Here is an 18,522-nt window from a genome sequence, read left to right on the forward strand (position 1 = left end):
GGGTTGCCATTGGCCAACTGAGTCCCTTAAAAAGCTCAAAAGTAAGCTAGTCCTTTGTACTCAGCCCTCTCTACCTCAAGTTCTTATAACCACTCCTCTCCCTTTCCCAGTTTTGGGGAGGTAACCGTGTACTGGTTGCTAAATAAAGACCCCATGGTATTGCACTTTCCTTTACGAATTCCCTTACCCTCAACCATCCTTTTATATATAATCCATTAATTACACACTTTCCTTAAATTTCACAATTGGAACATGCCAAATGTTTCCTACCAGGATTAAAAACAAAAAACTACTAACACACTAATACAATGTGCTTCATTCCTCTAAATGAAGAAAGGAATAGCAACCATACTGATCAGTATGGGTATCAGTAAGGTTATGTGTTTGAAGTCATGTTATTCCTAGATGGACACTTGGCTTTTTGGCTTAATCAAAAGGACTGAATGAGAAGTGAAAAGGGAATTAAGATTATTTCATTCCTAGACTGTTTAAGTCTTAAAATAACTTCTTCTTCTCTCCTGTTTTAGAAAACAGACTGCTCTCACCTTTTAGAAATATTTCTTTCCAATTACTTTACTTAATCATTTCTAAAGAAAACTCAATAATACCCTGAACTCCTACAGTATCTACTTTTGGGTATCCTAGAAGTAGTCAATAAATTCCACACGTAACCGGCAGAATTTATTATGTTCCATTCCAGGAGTTTAATAGTGAGGGAGATGTTCTTAAGCCCTGATATGACTTCAAAGCCCCTGTTCTCAGGTAATCTTTCTATTTGATACCTTATCCCTGACTCTGCTTCCTGTCAGCCAAGTCATATTATCTTAGCAGCTTCTGTCCATTTGTACCAACTTTGTTGGTACAAATGGAGCCCTCAAAACTGTGCTTAATGAGGTGAAACACCACTAGTTGGTTACTGGTGTTCAAAACAAGGTCCTAAAACAAAATGATGACTCTTTAGGACTCTTTCAATGTCATCAATGTTCATCAAAATACACTGAATGGACTGAGACAAAATATGTGTCAGGACAGATTTCTAAAGAGGGAAGCACTTGTTATAAAATACTTGTATTTACTGCTTTTGTAAATTCTAGAATAAAGGAATAGAACATTCAAATCATTGTCTGGAAGTAAAGTATGAAAAGCCTGAGACCTCAAACTTGTAAAAGTGTTTGAGTCTTATGGGTTTGAAATCTTTTTGATTAAAAGGAAAAACAAAACTGCTCTTTAAGTTTGCACACTGACTGAATGATGGCGATCTTATGTTGACAGTAGGAATATAAGAATGAATTAACACTTAATATGGATATCATAGAAGGTGTTTACGCTGAAGACTGGCGTAATGACCACTAACTTTCTTATGTACCTTCTACTCAGAGATTTTTAATCTATCAAAACAAGCCCTAGGGCATATAAATTTAAAAAAATTCTTGTCATCTACCTATATAAATAATCTACCATTAGGAAGACTAATGAGAACTGCATTTTATAAACACTAAAACAGGACGGCAAATCTTAACACTCATTGGCACTGCAAGAATATTTTATTCATCACTGACACATACTCACTGATGCCTACAGGACTCTGTCACAGGACTGTGTCCCAAATTTGCCATCCTGTACTTGTGTTACTGATAACTTAGCGGTCTTCTCCACTAGCTATTAGCTCCTTAAAAGTAGGGACAATGACTTACACAACTTTGTATTGCTAGCCACCAAACACAGTACCTGGTAAACTTGCTACACTTTGTTAAGCTCAACTATATTAAATCTTGACTTTACATTTGACTTATCTTTCTTCATGATAGCTGCCTGTAGTTTAGTTCTGTCTTTCTTAATGATAGCTGCTTGCAGTTTGGTTCTTAATTCAACATCATATCATTTACAACCAAAGGAAAATGATACCCACAAGGGTCATAGATTTATTTTGTTTAAAAATTATTTTCTACACTAGATTTGAAGTATACCTTATTAATTACTTTGCTTAACTGAGCAAAATTAAATAAAATGGAAATTATTTTTAATGTATAAACATTTGCTGAATCATCAAATTAAAAATACACAAAAATCAGGGTTGCATAAAAAATATATTCAGGTAGAACAGCAGTTGATATTTTTTTAAATGTAATGTTCTTTAGTGACATGTAGGTTTCTCTAACAAATTCCCCTCATCAATTTCAATATAACTTCATTTATAAAAATTATGATTATTCAGCTTTTAGAAGACACAACTATTATGTAAAGCAAAATACATATGCAAAAGTACTAGATGTACTATATTTCCCTGAATGTCACTTCTGGCTTTTTAATAAATACGATTGGATTCTACATTTATTTGCCAAAGATCTTTTAGGTAATTTTAGTTGAATAGCTAACCTTCTAGTGATGTACTATATTTTGCAGAGGCACTTGCTGCAGTGCTATAAAAGTCCATGTTTTCTTGTCTCACAGTTTCTAGGTTTTAACTCTATCCCAGTCGACATTAATTTGTGTAGTTTTTGACAGCACACTGTGCTCTGTAAGAGCTAAACTCAAACTCGGCACTGATACTCTAAAAAATTCTTGATACTGAAGACACTTAAACTTCAGATGTGATCCATTAAGAGCCCACTTTGTGATCTGAAATACTCCTGAGTGCTAGCATCCTTAAAAATACACCTTCCCCACATTTATCTTGCTCATTATTCAAGAAGAAATGAGAGTCTCTGATAGATCCAGCTGTGGTTAAGAAGCTAAATTGCAATCCCTATGAATAACAAAGGTTCTTAGAACCACAACATATCATTTTCCTTTCTCTTTAGTAGCAGATTGACAAAAACTGGGAATTTAGTCTCAAAATCTCAAAGCAGTGACTGAAATGATTACTCTCTTAAATGCAGTATGTTCATTTACTCTTTGCTTGACAAATCACTCTCTTCTCTCCCTTCTAACACTTTAGCTCACAAGGAATCTTAAAAAAATAGAAATCCGACTTCTAGCTGTGGAGGTTCCAGCCCCCAACCAGTCACCTTAATCGCCAGGCCTGCTGGAGTCAACTTCTCAGTGTTGCGCTCATTGAGGCAGTCTTCTCCCATCAAAGAAGTGAGGTGCTGTAGACACTCTGCATGTCCCTGTGATGCCGCAATATGTAACAGATTGTTTCCATTTTCATCGTGAATTTTGTCTAGATTGTCTGCAGCTAGGTGTGGCTGTATAAATAGTAAGATTAGAAAACCCAAGTCAATAAATCAGAGCAAGACCCTGTGGGCGTTTTTCTCTGGGCACTGGAAAGAAGAAATGAGCTTATAGAAGTTCTGGTGGCAGCCTTGGGGATCTAATAAATCAGAGTATCTTGCTATTATTCTTTGTTACAATATGCTTTAGAACATGAGTTCTCAAGAGACAGATCTTCATATGAGACATGGCAACAGGGCTAGGGCCAATGAGGTGTGGAGGCTTCAAGCTGGCTTTCTAAACAACTATAATGACATTTACAGTAATTGTCAGGTTCCTTGTCTGTCTCCCCTACTTGATTGTGAAGTCCTTGAGGGTTGGGGCTGGGTTTTATTTCCTGTTTTAGGTTTGTTGAATGAATGAGCTATTTGTTTCTACCTGCTTATTTTGCCTTGGATTGTAGAGAACTGGCTTTGGCAAACTACCTGATGACTGCTGGTATCTGGAGGCTACATGGCTTCGGTTTTCTCATCTCTAGTGAAGTTTTGTCCCTTGACTGTGAACTAGTTGATAGAGATTTTTGGGTGAACTGAGAGGTGTTGTTAGCATTTGGGAAACATGAAAACATAAGAAGGACAAAAGAAAGGAATGAACCAAAGAGAATTAGCGGGAAGAGCCAGGAAAATGGAAAAGACATTTTCAGGAGAAAATACTACTACTACTTTATTTCATAAAATTATTCAATTATATCACCCTATCACAATAGTATTTGTGATAATAGAGCAAGTATATTGTACTTAAGTATGCATGGCTTTACAGTAAGTAGAATCACATTGCCAAGATGTGATGATTTTCCTGAATGAGACTTTAATTAGCATCATAGTATGAGCCCACGCTTGCTACTGTTTGATCCAAGTCTGGAAGCCAGAAAAGAACAATGTAGGCAGATGGAGTGCTATTTAAGTTTAGCTCTCTCTGAGCCTAAGCAGAACAGACTTTTCTTACATCATGTTACTCTGTTTCTAGAGTCTTTGGAAAAGCTTCATGCTCCCTAGACAGGCAGAGCTGGAAGTAAGTAAAAACTCCACCTGGGTCAGAGGGCAATGAAGCTCTTGGGTAAGCTTCTATCTACAAATGCTTTTCAAACAACCTTGTCCAACTCTTCTGAATAATGATCAGGACAAAACAGAAGACCCTCTGTTTACATATCCGGCAGGTCCACCATCAGCCAAGAATTGACATCCCCACAAATAACTGCATGAGAGCATTGGGAACCATTTGAAAAGCAAAAAGAAAGACATTAAGATTCAAGTTAAAGAAAGTGCCGGGCTCTCTTTGTTTGAGATTGAGTCTTCTTTTCAGTTGAATTCATGCAAAGTTAAAATGAAATAACACTCACTCTCTAGCCATTTGTTTTCCCTGTATTAACCTCATAACTTCTTATTTTAAAACTCAAAAGGTCACATCTCCCAACTAAAGCCACAAGTAAAGATTAAGTAAGAACCAAAACAAATGCAGCATCGTTCTGTTACTAACGAATGCAGCTGATAAAAAAGGAGTCTCCAGTCTATTGACATGTATACTGAATTAGATTATACTTACCAGGAGAGAGATCTGTCCTTCTTTAACAATGTTCAAGATGCTTTTTACTTTTTTCAGATACTCACTCCTTTCTTCTGGGCCTTGGGAGCTGGTCCAGTTCAGGCCACTGACCTGCTCTTCTGGTTTGGATTCTGCTGCTGAGGATTGCAGGTGGAAGGCCCTGAGCTGGCAGTCTGGTGTTGTCTTCTCAACTTTTCGACCATGAGGATCACTAAATGTCTTGTTTAGGAAGTCTTTACTCTGGTTTTCAGGCTCATATGCAGAGCCACATTTAACCAGAGGAGGTGAGATCTCGGTTTCTTCAGTGGCCAGCTTGTGCTGGTCGCGGATGACAGCTGATGCTTTTCTCAAGTGAGGGCTTTTCACAGGAGAAAGAACACAAAATGGTGCCATGTTGGATGATGAGCTCTCAGAACTTCCTGTAGAGCAGGCTTTGCCAGAAAGGCCATTGATGGTTGTGCATAAGCCCAAAATTCTTTTTTCTGAAGTCACCTTGGTAAAAGAGGCAAGCTGCTGACTGGATTTAATATAAGGCACATCCAGAATCTCATCCATGTCGAGGTCGTAGTGCTCCAGTTCGCCCAGCGATGTGCTGGGCTCAGAGCTCTTACCTGGTGGGCCACCCACTCCATCTCCAGGGCTGAGCTCCTCAGGCTGGGGGCCCAGGTCAGACTCACCCCCTTTCTGGTACTCAACCACTTTCTGGTTCTTTTGGTCATCACTTTCATTGTTCTCCAGAGTCTCTGGCTGATGTTTCAGTGGAGAAACCCGCTTCACTGGGCGGAACTTACTGTACACATCAGCGATTCCTGTGGGCTTTTGCGTGTTTGTAATGAGAGTTGAGATGCCACAATTCCAGCTAGAGCTAGAAACTGTTTTTAAAAAATTAAAATAGGAAGCTATTAATTTGGAATGCTGAACACATTTTGGCTACGCAGGTAGATGTGGTTCATTCACGCTATGTTCAAATTAAGGCTCTGTGCATGAGGATGACTTACAGAGAGTGCATATCGATAGAACAAAAAAAATCAAACTTACCATTGGAAAACAACGAATAATTAAAGAAAGTTATAACATATTGACTCAAAATTAATTAAAGTAGTAATAATGGTAATGGTAAACAGCTAAGGAAGCAACCCCAGATAAGTATTTAGGTTTATTCCCTGGATAGATCTACCTCCCTGGCAATATTTATATATTTGTCATCACCCTGAAAAACAAGATTAGAGAATAAGATTTTCTGTGTTAAATAAATTTCCAAACTACAGAGTTTGCAGTGAGTCGAGATCGTGCCACTGCACTCCAGCCTGGGTGACAGAGCGAGACTCCGTTTCAAAAAAACAAAACAAAACAAAACAAAAACAAACTTCCAAACTAATTTAGGGAGAAAAGGGATGTATGCTGTATGCACACATGCACACACATTAGCGTGCATGTCCACATACACCCCTAATGCATAAGAAGTCGTATGTAAAGAAGGGGCATATTATTTAATATTGAGCAAATGCAAACTATGATCTGCCGAGTGACTCCCTAGGTGTGCCATTGAGTGGATTAGGGAAAGAATAGGAAGGAATGCAGTGCTCAGGAGCTGAAAGGCCTGTGGGAGACAAGACATAGTTGAGTTAACCCCACCTTGGTCAAAGTACCTGGTCAACTATCATGCAGCAGCATTTCATGGTGCTTTCTGACATATGACACAGTGACAGAATGCACTAACACTTCACAACAGAACATGTTCTTTAAGATTCAATACTGCCCTCCATTGTTGAGAAGGCTGGAAATAAACAGGGTAAGAAAGTTCTGAAAAGAAGATGGGTTAGGCAGACTGGTTATTTTTTCTAATTTCTGTGCAAAGTTTGGATAAAGGTTGTGTGTTGGTTTGCATTTGAGTAAGTGTCTGGTTGTGACAGAGTAGAAAGTGAAACAGCCAGACACACCTGGAGGTGAAAGATAAGAACCATCTCTCCTAGTTATGAGAGGCTGCCTGGTGCCTTCTCTTGGGGCAAGCAGATGGAGCAACAACAGTCTCCTCAGCCATGATTATACTGCTTCCTCCCGTGCCACTCCCCTGCTAGATAAAAGATGACCCAGTACCCTTGGAAACTTGCAGGTCACTGATTTATGGGTTCCTAGTTCCCTGCCACATAGTTCCTATCATCCCCCATCAAAGGATGAGATTTCAGGGGGCATGCCCTACAGCTAGGGACCTTCCATTTACCTCTTCTCTTCTGAAACAACAAGTGAAAAGCATGTGTATGTGTGTGTTCTTTGCTACTGGGAACAACCAAAGGAAAAAAGAACATAAGATGGGTGTATATTCACATCTGTAACTTCTGCAATAGCCCTTGGCTGTGACTGACTCTTAGGGTGAAAGTGGAACATACATTATTAAAGTTCCCTAAATTTAAGCTACTGGTCATTCTTCTTCCTGCTGGGGTATGTTCTAAAAGAATTCAGAGAAGTTCTTGAATGAAGCTAAGGGGATGAGAGTGAGTGCTCTGAACCTGAATGCTATATAACTATCTGTGAGTTCTTTCCCTGAAACTGACCACAACTTTGCATGAGGTTTGCAAGGGTCTGCACTGTGCAGTCCACTTCTCAGACCTTTCTGGCTCTGACTTTTTAGAATCGAAGAAGAGAATACTATGAGCTGTGGAAGGAGGGCTGGATTCTCTCCAATAAGTAATGTAGAAGAGAATGTTCCAGAAGGGAAGGAAGGTATCTAGATGGTCTTAGGCTGCTGCTTTTTTCCCCTTTTGTTGGCTCTAGTTCTTAGTTGTACACAGTGCTTGGCATAGATCAGACAATTAACAAATGCTAGTATGTGCATTTGAATCTCACTTTGCATAACACATTAAATCTTCTGAAATGTACCAAGTGCATCCTTCTGAGGGATTTACAGTTTAATTTCACAGGGGACAAAATCCTGTTAATAAACTCAGTGGAGTGATAATCACCAGTAAGAGCTCAATTTGCTAAAGTTATTTATGAAATGTAAATATGCAAAGGCAAAGACTAATTCCAGTTGGTCTCTTATAAATGTAAAAGTTTTCTATCTTTTATGTGACCTTTTCTCTCTAAAAATATAAAGCCATGAAAAATTAATGTGTGCCAGAAATTTCTGCCAAGCCTTTCTCTCTTCAAGAACACATGGTTACTTATTTAATTAAAACAGCAGAGATAGTGGACGTAGAGTTTATAAGATGTAAATATGCCTTTAATTTTATTCATCAACTTTCTGCAAGACTTTAAATAAAATGGAAAAAAATGTATATATATACTCATAGACATTTCTGAGATACACTCTTATTATTGAGTATATTTGGTAATATTTTGCCAATTACCTTGATTTCTTTGGAACCTCTAGAAAATATGCATCTCAGAAGGTAATAAAAAAATTTAAAGCCACATAACTTAGTAGGTCAATACAACGAGTGCATTGTACCAATATATTTATGTGTTATATAAGGTCGTAGGTTCAAAGGGCTACTCTTTTATGTTGGCTTTATTTACATGTGAAATTTTTTCCAAGTGATACAGGGAAATGGATACCATATGTTTCCCAGCTGTTTTGTTCTGACAGGAGCCATTAAAAATGCTCTATGGAAATGAATTCTGTCTGGGTCTTACGAAAACACATCTTTTCACAGAAGGATCTAGAAACTGAAGAAGGAGTGCCAACATTTTGGTTTGTTGTCCCTCTCCTTCTTCAAACCTATGACTCTTCCTGAGGCTGTGAGTGAGATCTGTGTTTTCTCGTCTATGTTTTGATTGCCAAGAAAAGACATCCCAGTAATGAAAAATGGATTATTTCACAGGTTTTCATTAAAAGGCTCCAATTTATTGCTATATCATAAACCTGGATGGGAAGAAGGGCAACTTTGTGCTACATACAAAAGACAAAATTCAATTCCTTTATCGCTGCTAAGCTGTGTAATCATGTACTTTAAGAACAACACAGAAGAGGGGCTATTAATGACTAGTAAGATTTTCACTTGCAATTATTTAAATTTATCAAAAATTTCACTCATACTTTTATTTCATTGCAATGCAATAATACATTTCTTATCATACATGGAAACAAGGTTTGGACTTATTTTGTTACTAGAAAAATTTTGAGGCTAATTTTGCTTTTTGGAAATTATGAATAAATTCTTTACATGTTAGCAAAATTTAAATCTCCCCAAATTTTATCCATTTTAGATTTGTACAAGCTCCATGAGAGCAGAGTCTGTGTCTAATTTATATCTCTATCCCTTAAAGAACCCAGAAAAATTGCTTTACATAAGTAGATTCATAATGACTTTTTGGTTGAATGGGCTCATTTTCAACATCTTACAGAAGTAAACATGCCTAATAAGCCTTAAACCTGTCTATCTGATTACACCACAGATTTTCTAAAATGGTCAGTAAGTAAACAGACATGTATTTGCTGCTGATGTATAGGCCACAATTATCTCTTCAGTCTAGCTGACACTTGGAATGCCACTGAGCTTTAGTAAAGTATTTGCCTGCTGACTGTCCACACCCATCTATTGATTGAACAAACATGTAATGTAGTCTTAGAATGTGCAAGGATTCCTGATAGGTGGCCTGTTTCGATCCAAGTGCCTCATCTCTCTTCACCCTTTCCCACTCCCTCCCCTTCCCCTTTTCCCCCAATACATCCAGATGCTACTCCCCTTCCCAAAACATATTCCTTGTGATCGTGGCCTACATGGTGACAAGAACACTTATTCAGTCTTCCAAGCACTCTATCTCCAAGGCATCCTTAACTCTTCTCTTTCCTTGACCCCTGCCCTTCATCACTCAGGCACCAAGTCCTGCTGTGTCCTTATCCTTAATCCCTCTGAAATCTGGGCCCTCTTCTTCATCATCACTAAACTGACTGGACCACACTGGGATCCTCTCCCACAGTCTCTGTAAGTTTTTCCTGGCTTCCCCTGTTCTCTTTTTTTCAGTCCTGAGTGATCCTTCTTCAGTAAGTCTGACTTTGTCACCCAAAATCCACTCAAATATTTCAGGTAGCCCTGCACTAAACAATATTTCCCCATATGTGGGTGCATATCCCTGCAATACCTAAGAGGCGCACAGGAACCATGGTAATACCCCTGATTTACTGAGTGAGAATGCTATTGGCCTTCCAAATTCTCTTTCTTCTTACTAATTAATTTAAGGAGACTCATTTTGGTGCTAGAATGAATTTAACTCCTTTCCAAAACTTACAATTCCCTATTCGAAAAATGAGACCACAGGCTTCAGGCTCAGAGATGTTCATAAGCAAATAATTAAAGGAATGTTTCATGTTCAATTTATCACATTCATTTTAATGATGACCTTGAATTTATTGCAAGTGACCATGGCTTTCTATTTACAACCATAGTGACATGAAGTTTCTTTTAAAAACAAATATATCTGAAAGTCAGGTGTTTTAGAAAAATATATTAAATAAACAGTACAGATGCAATACAGGTAAAGCAAAAATAACAGAGGTAGACTTGGGATATAACGCATGTTGTGGAAATGATACTTAAATTACTAGTTTTGTGAAACCTTGGCTTCCAGGATAATAGCTAAATTCTTTAGCATGGTATGTAGCAGCTCTTGTATTTGTTTTCTAATTTACCTTATCATCTCAGCACTCATGATTCCCAAATCACTAATTTTTCCCTGCAGCTCCACTGCTAAATTCATCCTTTCTGGATATACCACACTCTCCCTGCGTTTAAGCTTATTCCTACTTTCCTATAATGCTCTTGGCTGTCTTCTCTGCCTGAGACTGAGGCTCATCTCACAAGCTTCCACTCTGGGGTTATTTCCTTTGTGCAGTTCCTGTGACTCTCCTAGGGAATAATTGCTCCTCGATTCCCAGTGCCCTGATAATATCTGCACATACCTAGAGTTGGGCATTTTGGAAATTCTGTTACAACTATTCACTCATACACCTGTTTAATCTTCCCTCCTGAGAACCCCTCAAGGGCAAAGATAGCCTGAGAACCAACTTGTGTTTATAACCAGCCCTTTGTCTAGCAGGGTGCCTTGAAGATACTGGGGACCAATGACTTAATCTTTCAATGAATGGATGAATGAATAAAAGAGGAGGTGGCCAGGGAAGGAGGAAGGGGGAAGGGAGAAAGGAATAACGGAAGGAAGAAAGGAGGGAAGGAAAGGAGGAGGAGGGAGGGAAGGAAGCTGCCAAAACCAAAGATTAAAAGTATAGTAAATAAATGAGTTCTGACACAATGAAGTCACCTTGCCACATTTTGGGCATACCAATTGTGCCAAGTATTTCAAAGACAGTGTTAGTAAGCTCTTGAAAATGTTTAGACAAGATGTGCTGCATATTAAACCACTTTCATCTATTTCCTACAAAACATTCCTCAGTTTCCTCATCTGTAAAATGATGGGGTTAGACTATAAGATTGCTAAAACCTGATCCACCTCTAAATTTCTATGACTGTATGGAATGTCTACAAATAATAGAGCTCTTTATTCTGAATGACTCACTATGAAACACTATAATTTCTCTGGATCTATGTCTTTCACCAGATCCTCACAAATTTATAATTATGAGGCTATGCTGATTGCTGACACAGAGCAACTGTTTGGCTCCTAAGACTGATAAATTAGTATTTTCTTAGGAAGATAATGGACAGTTTGCTGTTGCAACAGTGGATTCAATTTTCAAGACCAAACGTCAATGCTGGCTCCCAAAATGCCTATTTATTTTACTTCTAAATAGAAAGCTATGTGTCCATATTAGAAATTTAGCTTGAGACACCAAGAAGAGAAATAAAAGGGGTATGATTTAGGACAAAGTAGTGTTCCCCTACTGTTTTTCATTAAAAGTTAAATGGATTTTATTTTCCATGAGGAACAAAGTGGTCAGCTTTAGCTATAATTGCCTTCAAGTATACACAACAATATACCTCACATCCATAGCTACTGGAAACCTAGGTGCCTTCCAGAACATACTTTTGAAGTTCTTCAACATTCCATTTCCTTCCATTTTCACAGCAAAAGGAGGGGCATTATGAACGATTGGGAGTATTAATGCTAGAGTCAGGAGGTTGGTTAGTCTGATGTAAGCTGAAGTCTGTACTGCACCCACTTACTGCAGACACCTCAGGTTCTGTAAGAAGTGATGACAGGTGGCTTATCCCATGTTCTGACAGGAGGAAGAAGGCACGGAGTCTGAGTGAGGACGACTTGCTGGGTGCTCTTCTGTGCTGCCCTGAGAGATCAGACCATGACCTGATCAAAGTTAAGGCTGAGTCAAGTCTGGATTTGGAGAACTGTGATGGGGCACTGTGTTGGGAAGAGCAAAAGGGTGTGTGAGGAATGAGTGTTTCCGGGATGTTCCCTTCGGGCTGCTTGCTCATCTTTTTCATTGATGCTACGGACCCTCTAGTAAGGGTAATGTGAGGCTGAGAAAGGAGGACAGAAGGCTTGTTTATTATAGAAATGCCAGCCAACGATCTATACACATTAGGGCATTAAAACACTGTGGGGAAAGCGTCACTGATTTGGGTTCTAAACGTTCTGTCTTTAAGTGGCTACTGATACCAAGCAGCTGTCGTTGAATGTGTCTGATTCATGTTTTATTATTTCCAGCTCACATAATTTTGCACCCTATTTTCACCCATTTTTTTGTTTTGTGACAACTCATTGAAATACTCAAGCCCTACTACCCTGGATAGAAAAGATACTTCACCAAAGAGGCATATTCCATCACGAAATCAGACTCAATATTTTGACAACTTTAAACCTTTGGGCTTCGAAAGTACAGTTTCCATAGAACAGCAATTGGTGGGGTGAAGAAAGTTACATGGTCTTTGCATTATTGTGCCATCTATAAAGTATGCTGACCTTCACTTTGACACTAGCAAAACCTCGTGAGTGGATTAAGTTTTGTGTTCATTCCAGGCCCATTTACCAGGTTTCCTTTTCTTCTTTCCCCCTCTCTCTTGAGGAAATGTAGGGAGAGATACATGTCAGGGGACAGTGAAAGGCTTACCATTGGAGATGCTCTGGAACAGGGCAGAGCTGTGAGCAGGCTAAGTGTGGCTTCTGGCCATGCAGCACACACACATTTTAACTGAAGGTGGCGATGTTTTACAGGGTTGATCTACCATCAAGGACAAAGGACTCTGAGTTACTGCTTCTTGGTAGGAGAGAACAGGAGGCTGATAGCACAGGTTGAAAAATTTCTACCCTCTTCTCTCCATTTTCAGTTGACAACTCCCAAAATGTCTGCTGATTTTACTTCTAAATATGGACTATGTGTCCACATTAGAAAATTAGCTTTAGACACTAAGACGACAAAGAAAATGGGGTGTGTCTTTAGGGTATAAAAGTGTTCCCTTCTTGTTTCATTTTTGCTAAAAGTTAAATGCATTTTATTTTCCACAAGAAACAAAGTGGTGAGTCTGTGAAAACTGGTCTTATTTTAAGAAGGACACACTTTAAGGGGAGGAGAAATGGAAGATCCAGTGCTGGCCTGCAGCCTACTCTTGCTCTTGGCAGGTCTGTGGGTCTGCCCCTGCAAGCTCCTACCATGGCCTGAACCCTCAGCTACAAGACTGGAGAGAGAACAGGCAGGTACAGTGGCAAACAAAGTGGGAGGAAGAATGGACAGTGGCTCGCCGGGATTAATGAATGGCAGAGCTGCTGCACCTCCGTCTTCAGGTGCAGGTCACCGTACACTTCACAAATATTACTAAAAAGAGTGAAAAAAAGATTTAAATATATTTTAAGAATTCTACAAAGCAATATTTCTCATTTGGAATTTTCCTAAAATGCCCTCCACTTAATACTTTAAAATTGCCGATACATTTATGTAAGGCTTTTTATGCCTCTGAGTACAAGGCAAGTGTATGACTTCATTAGATTTCCACAACTCTGGAGGATGGATAGACAGTTCTTATGTATTCTTACTTGGAAATAAATGAGAACTCAGAGAATTTTAAGTGTAATGTGGAAAATGACATAGCATGCTGACTTCTCAACTAGGACCAAGGTTCTCTGACTCTTAACTTTCTTTCCGTAACACTGGAGGACTGCCTTATTGAAATTAAATTATTCCCTAAAGATACAATTCACATTTTTCTCTATTTGGGTCACATATATGCAGTGGAATCCCAGAAATCAGTAGTCATACTCATTTCAGATTCACTCTAACCTAAATCCAACACTGTGTTGTCTGTGTAAATTTTGGTAACAATTTACTAGGAACCTTCTGTATGGGAGCAAAGTTAGAAAAATAATTTATGGCCAGGCAAGGTGGCTCATGCCGGTAATCCCAGCACTTTGGGAGGCTAAGGTGGGCGGATCACTTGAGGTCAGGAGTTCACGATCAGCCTGGCCAACATGGTGAAACCCCATTTCTATTAAAAATATAAAAATTAGCCAGGTATGGTGGTGCATGCCTATAATCCCAGCTACTCAGGAGGCTGAGGCAGGAGAATCACTTGAACTTGGGAGATGGAGGTTTCAGTGAGCCGAGATTGTGCCCCTGTACTCCACTCCAGTCTGGGCAACAGATCAAGACTCTGTCTCAAACAAACAAACAAACAAACAAAAAACAAAAAAAAGGAAAAATAATTTTTAATGACTTTTCTTGGCTGGGCGCACTGGCTCAGACCTATAATTTCAGTACTTTGGGAGGTTGAGGTGGGAAGACTGCCTAAAGCCAGAAATTGGAGACCAGCCTGAGTAACAGTGAGATCCTCATCTCTACAAAGAATTAAAAAATTAGCCAGGCATGGTGGCTTGCTCCTGTAGTTTCATCTACGAGGGAAGCTGACGCAGGAGGACTGCTTGAGTCCAGGAGTTGGAGGCTGGTGGTGGGCTATGATTGTACCAATTCACTTCAGCTGGGGCGAAAGAGTGAGACCCCGTCTACAAAAAAACAAAAATATCCCCCAACCTTTCTTGAAAACAGTTGAGTGGAAGTGTTTCCTTCCTCTTTATTTTTAGCAGCATTAGCCTAAATTTAGAGTCATTTTATCACTGAGAATCTGTTCTTACAGCTGCTAATTCCTTCAACCGGCTAAGGGTGGTGATCTTTTTTCCTTTTTTTTTTTTTTTAAATTTAGTAAGCAAGAAAAGCAGGAATACAAAGCATAGTCAGAGTGCTAAAGCAACTGGTAATTGGCAGAATGCTACAGTACTCTTATACGGTTAATTCATTCAACAAATATATATTGAATGTCTTCTGTGCACATGTCTCTAGGGGTGCAGGGGTGAATGAAATAGACATAATCCTGCTCAGACAATGATGCAAGTACACAGATAAATAAAAAGAAAATTACTAAATGCAAACTGCTTTGAATAAGGAGGGGACTGGAATAGAAAACAGATGAGAACCTCAACAAGGAGGTGACATTTAAGCTAAGACCTGGAGGATGAGAAGAAGCCAATTATGTGAGAAACTGGGAGATAATATAAAAGATAATTTTACGAAGATCTGAGTAGGTAGAAGGAAGCACATCTGCAAGTGTCTAAAGCAGAGAGAATCTGGCAGGTTCTGTAGCTGTTATTGCTAGATCAGAGTGGGTCAGAGTCAAAGGAAGCAAAGTTGAAGCTGGGGGAGGTTATCAGGGACCCCGATAACTCCCATTTGGGGGTTTTATTGGCCACAACAAAGAGTTTGTTTATTATTTTAACTGAAATGGGTATTTCTGAGGGGTTTTGCAGAGAAGTGGGTGTCTTCGGAGTCCAGAAGCGGGAGAGGGAGCTCTCAGTAGCTGCTTTGGTAAGACACTAATTCCATTTATGAGGGCTCCATCCTCTTGACTAATCACTTCTGCAAAGATCCCACCTCCAAGTACCATCATCTTGAGAGTTAGGTTTCAACATACAAATTCTGGAGGGACACAAACATTTAGTTTATAGCATGGGGATATACTTTGAGCACAGAGACTCAAGACCTGGTGATGAAGGGAAAGCAAGAAAATCTGGCTTCAGCACCTGATGAGATGTTTCAGTCAGCAGAGTGCAGTTCACTGAAGAGGGAGTATGAGGAGCAACACGTCAGGCAGGGGAATTCAAAAATTTCTCTTTAGAATTCCATGAGACTTCTAATGTAGACACTGAGTGGGCCATTAAATAGGAGGCTGGAGTGTGGAGAGGATTTCCAGCAGCATGTAGATGGTATTTCAAGCTGTAAGCATGTATGAGAGACCAAATGAGAGGCTGAGAGGGCAGAGGGAGGGTCCTATTAAATATTTAGTCCCACTTGACTATTGAAAGGTCAAATTTAGAGGGAGGAGGAGTTGCAAAGGAAGATTAAGAGGGTGTTAGGGTGTTAGGAGAAAAATGAGGAGAGAGGTGGTCTCACAAAGCCAAGAGAGGAGACTGTTTCCAGAAAGGAGGGGCCTATTGTCTCAGCTAATGCTGACAGGTCAAGAAAGATGAGAATAGCAAAGTGTCAGTGCATTTGACAGCATGGAAGCCATCACCTTCCCTAGAGAGATGGAAATCATACTAGGGGTGTTTAAAGTAAATAGAAAGTTGGGGACAGGGGAGGGAGTTTCCCATGACTTTTTAAAGCAGGTTGGCTATAAATGGAGGGTTGGCAAGGAGGAGCAAGTAGGATGGGAGCTTCTAGAGGTGGTTGGTTTGTTTTTTAAGATGGAAGGTAGAGAATGTTTGTATGATGAGGATAATGGCCTCATGGAGACAAAGAGATTAATAGTGCAGATGAAAGAAGAGATAACTGAAGAATCAGGGTGTCAAACCAAACGAAGAGAAGCAAAATATCAGCTGTCTCATACTTCAACCATGATACAAACCCAGAGGATTCCTTTCACGTCTTCACACATTCATCTGTCCATCAACACCTCAGGTATATGGTCAGCAGCAGCGCCCAGGCACTGGAGACACCATCATGAACAAAATCACCCGAATGAGTTTTTAGTGTACTGATATTAAACCAACATCACATTAGTATACAGATATGTATAGAGTAGGAAAAGTATAGGGAGCTAGGAAATAATAGGAGTTGGTGGGATGTACAGTTTAGGAGCCACTAAAAACCTGTGGTTATCAAACACTTAAAATATGACTAGTGGCACTTGTCAAAATGATAATAGTTTTCACTTGTTGGGTTAAAGAAAGTATATTATAAAATTGATCTATCTGCTTATACTTTTTAATGTAGCTATTAGAAAAATTTTAAGTTACATATGTGGCATGTGGCTCACATTACATTTCTTTGTCGTTGTTTCCTCAGGCTTTTTATTTGTATACATTTAAGGGGTACAAGTACAGTTTTGTTATGTGGATCTATTGCACAGTGGTGAAGTTTGGGCTTTGAGTGTAACCATCACTCGAATAACGAACATTGTACCCTGCACCCCTCTCCCACCCTTCTGAATTTCCAATGTCTATTATTCCACACTCTATGTCCATCACATTATATTTCTATTGGACAGTGCTGGTCCAGAAAGTCAAGTAAAGGGGCCCTAAGGAGGTGACCTTGGAGGTGGAGGGAGAAAAGGAATAACATCCCATGTGAAGGAACACTGCTCATTTGAAGAACTGAAGGAGGCTCCTTGATGTGACTGGCAGGCAGGAGGCATGCAAGGAAGCCTGCTGGTCCAACAGAAGATCACTCTGGGCCTTGAAGGCCACATGAGAGAGTTTCCCACTGCATATCTTGAGAACCATCCTGGGAAACCATTGCTTGGTTTTGAGCAGGGAGTGGCATGATAAGACTTGCATTTTTGAAAAGATCACTGTGCCTCACTAAAAACAATGGACTGGTATCTAGGTGACCCAGGTCAGTGCTTCTCAAGCTTGAATGTGCATAAATGAATACCCTGGGGATTGAGCTTGTTAAAATGCAAATTCTGATTCAGGAATCTGGGGCATGTCTGAGAGCCTGCATTTCTCACAACCTCCTGGGTGATGCTGCCGCTAATGGTGCTGGGGTGGGTCCTGGATCATATGGTGAGATGCAAGGGCCATTTGAACAAGCAAATGCCACAGAAGCGTCGGGACTTATGCAAGAGGACCCTTCAACTATGAGATTCTAGGATTTTGTTTCTATTACTTGAGTTTACTTTATGACTTTTTTTTTTTTTTTTGAGGGAATAGTCAGAGTAAAGGAGGTAAGTGGATAAAAAGGGGTGATCTGAAATGTGAAGATAGAGCCCATTGAATATTGAGAGACAAAAGCAAAGGCTATGCTTTCAGGAAGAACTGGGGTGCTGTCAGAGATGCTATGACAGAGCTACCAAACTAGAAATGTCCCTCAACACACACTCATACTTTTGCCTTTAAAAAGTATGGGAAGATGGGATGGGGAAACTGCTATTCCTGTGATAGGATGGGGACTTGTGAGAAGGAAGTCACTGCAAAGCCAGACAAAGTCAAAGGCACTTGGCTGTGTATAAATTTTTCCTTGTCCCTATGCTTCAGTTCTTTCTCTCCCTGCCTAAAGGATGCCTCTCTCTAGACTTCCCATTTTTCATCCTTTCTTACTGCAGATTTCCTTTAACTCATTTCTACCAACAGGCGGTTTCTTTACTTAACCAGTTTGGGGAGTGGAAGATATGTTTCTTAGAGTCCAGTAAAAATAAACCAAAACACAGGAGAGAAGACTGTGAGTTTCTACCCTTAAGTTTTCTTTCCCTCAAATACTGTCTTATTCCTAACTTCCTTAATTCCACTGCTGTGAACCTCGTAGAAAATCAGTTTGTTGTGCCACTTAACATTTATGGTTAAGCAAAGAAAAGAAATGCTTCAGTCAAGAGAAAA

General features: G+C 39.6%; 1 protein-coding gene across 1 annotated transcript in view; it reads right to left on the bottom strand.

Moving 5' to 3' along the window:
* Positions 1-18,522, bottom strand: part of SNCAIP (synuclein, alpha interacting protein) — a 153,006-nt gene that overhangs the window by 34,695 nt on the left and 99,789 nt on the right. The window contains exons 6-7 of the mRNA XM_011987782.1: positions 4,756-5,627; positions 3,009-3,188 (exon numbers count right to left, since the gene is read on the bottom strand). Coding sequence (XP_011843172.1) covers positions 3,009-3,188; positions 4,756-5,627 — 1,052 coding nt within the window. The remainder of the gene's footprint in view (positions 1-3,008; positions 3,189-4,755; positions 5,628-18,522) is intronic.

Source organism: Mandrillus leucophaeus, unplaced genomic scaffold, assembly GCF_000951045.1.
Source record: "Mandrillus leucophaeus isolate KB7577 unplaced genomic scaffold, Mleu.le_1.0 Scaffold316, whole genome shotgun sequence".
Classification (NCBI taxonomy): Eukaryota; Metazoa; Chordata; class Mammalia; order Primates; family Cercopithecidae; genus Mandrillus; species Mandrillus leucophaeus.